Genomic DNA, 2,606 nt, shown 5'->3' with positions numbered 1-2,606 from the left:
GCTTCAACAGCCGCCTGCTGCCCAACGTTTACCCCGTGCGCCTCGTCAAGGTCCGCGAGGACTCCCTGGAGCTGCTCCGCGACTCCCGCGGCCTCTGCGTCCCCTGCGGCCCCGGTGCGCGGCCCGGCCGGAATCGCGAAGGGGAAAAGCGGGAAAGGGTTGGGGAAAGTGGGGAAAGATGGGGAAAAAATGGGGAAAAGATTGGGGAAGATGGGAAAAATGGGGAAAAAGTTGGGAAAAGATTGGGAAAAAGGGAAAAGATGGGAAAAGATGGGAAAAGATGGGGAAAGTGGGAAAGGATGGGAAAAAATGGGAAAAGATGGGGAAAGTGGGAAAGGATGGGAAAAAATGGGAAAAGATGGGAAAAGATGGGGAAAGATGGGAAAAGATGGGGAAAGATGGGAAAAGATGGGGAAAGATGGGAAAAGATGGGGAAAGATGGGAAAAGATGGGGAAAGATGGGAAAAGATGGGGAAAGATGGGAAAAGATGGGGAAAGATGGGAAAAGATGGGGAAAGATGGGAAAAGATGGGGAAAGATGGGAAAAGATGGGGAAAGATGGGAAAAGATGGGGAAAGATGGGAAAAGATGGGGAAAGATGGGAAAAGATGGGGAAAGATGGGAAAAGATGGGGAAAGATGGGAAAAGATGGGGAAAGATGGGAAAAGATGGGGAAAGATGGGAAAAGATGGGGAAAGATGGGAAAAGATGGGGAAAGATGGGAAAAGATGGGGAAAGATGGGAAAAGATGGGGAAAGATGGGAAAAGATGGGGAAAGATGGGAAAAGATGGGGAAAGATGGGAAAAGATGGGGAAAGATGGGAAAAGATGGGGAAAGATGGGAAAAGATGGGGAAAGATGGGAAAAGATGGGGAAAGATGGGAAAAGATGGGGAAAGATGGGAAAAGATGGGGAAAGATGGGAAAAGATGGGGAAAGATGGGAAAAGATGGGGAAAGATGGGAAAAGATGGGGAAAGATGGGAAAAGATGGGGAAAGATGGGAAAAGATGGGGAAAGATGGGAAAAGATGGGGAAAGATGGGAAAAGATGGGGAAAGATGGGAAAAGATGGGGAAAGATGGGAAAAGATGGGGAAAGATGGGAAAAGATGGGGAAAGATGGGAAAAGATGGGGAAAGATGGGAAAAGATGGGGAAAGATGGGAAAAGATGGGGAAAGATGGGAAAAGATGGGGAAAGATGGGAAAAGATGGGGAAAGATGGGAAAAGATGGGGAAAGATGGGAAAAGATGGGGAAAGATGGGAAAAGATGGGGAAAGATGGGAAAAGATGGGGAAAGATGGGAAAAGATGGGGAAAGATGGGAAAAGATGGGGAAAGATGGGAAAAGATGGGGAAAGATGGGAAAAGATGGGGAAAGATGGGAAAAGATGGGGAAAGATGGGAAAAGATGGGGAAAGATGGGAAAAGATGGGGAAAGATGGGAAAAGATGGGGAAAGATGGGAAAAGATGGGGAAAGATGGGAAAAGATGGGGAAAGATGGGAAAAGATGGGGAAAGATGGGAAAAGATGGGGAAAGATGGGAAAAGATGGGGAAAGATGGGAAAAGATGGGGAAAGATGGGAAAAGATGGGGAAAGATGGGAAAAGATGGGGAAAGATGGGAAAAGATGGGGAAAGATGGGAAAAGATGGGGAAAGTGGGAAAGGATGGGAAAAAATGGGAAAAGATTGGGAAAAAGGGAAAAGATGGGAAAACAATGGGAAAAGATGGGAAAAAGATGGGAAAGGTGGGAAAAAGGTGGGAAAAGATGGGAAAAGATGGGGAAAAATGGGGAAAGATTGGGAAATGATTGGGAAAAATTGGGAAACGATTGGGAAAAATTGGGAAAAGATGGGAAAAATATTGGAAAAGACAGGAAAAAATTGAGAAAAGATGGGAAAAGATGGGAAATGATGGGGAATATTGGGAAAAGATTGGGAAAAATGGGAAAAGATGGGAAAGAATGGGAAAAGATGGGAAAAATATTGGAAAAGATTGGGAAAAAATTGGGAAAAGATGGAAAAATGGGAAAAGATGGGGAAAGATGGGGAGAGATTGGGAAAGATGGGAAATGATTGGGAAAAATGGGAAAAGATGGGGAAAGATGGGGAGAGATTGGGAAAGATGGGAAAAGAATGGAAAAATGGGAAAAAATTGGGAAAAGTGGGGAAAGATGGGAAAAGATTGGGAGAAGATAGGAAAAAATGGGAAAAGATGGGGAAAGATGGGAAAAGATTGGAAAAGATCGGGAAAAATGGGAAAAGATTGGGAAAAGATGGGGAAAAATCAGGGGAAAAATGGAGGAAAATGGGGGAAAAATTGGGAAAAATCAGGGGAAAAATGGGGGAAAAAATAGGAAAAGATGGAAAGAAAATGGGAAAAGGTGGGAAAAAATTGGGCAAAGGATTGGGAAAAATCGGGAAAATGGGGGGAAAAATGGGAAAAGGGAAAAAAATGGGAAAAAAATGGGAAAAGGTGGGAAAAAAAGGGAATATGGGGCACATTCTGGGCATTTTGGGATCGCTTCCCGCTTTTTGGGGCAAATTCCGGGGATTTTGGGGAAATTCCGGGGATTTTGGGGAAATTCCGGGGATTTTGGGGGAATT

The 2,606-nt window shown here is 44.6% G+C and overlaps 1 protein-coding gene across 1 annotated transcript in view; it reads left to right on the top strand.

The window, feature by feature from the left end:
* LOC108447859 (probable crotonobetaine/carnitine-CoA ligase) overlaps window positions 1-2,606 on the top strand; it is a 17,750-nt gene that overhangs the window by 13,422 nt on the left and 1,722 nt on the right. The window contains exon 6 of the mRNA XM_017739066.1: window positions 1-114. Coding sequence (XP_017594555.1) covers window positions 1-114 — 114 coding nt within the window. The remainder of the gene's footprint in view (window positions 115-2,606) is intronic.

This window comes from Corvus brachyrhynchos, unplaced genomic scaffold (genome assembly GCF_000691975.1).
Source record: "Corvus brachyrhynchos isolate BGI_N302 unplaced genomic scaffold, ASM69197v1 scaffold527, whole genome shotgun sequence".
NCBI lineage: Eukaryota > Metazoa > Chordata > Aves > Passeriformes > Corvidae > Corvus > Corvus brachyrhynchos.
The sequence above is the reverse complement of the archived record's forward strand: the minus strand, read 5'-3'. Positions and strand labels throughout refer to the sequence as shown.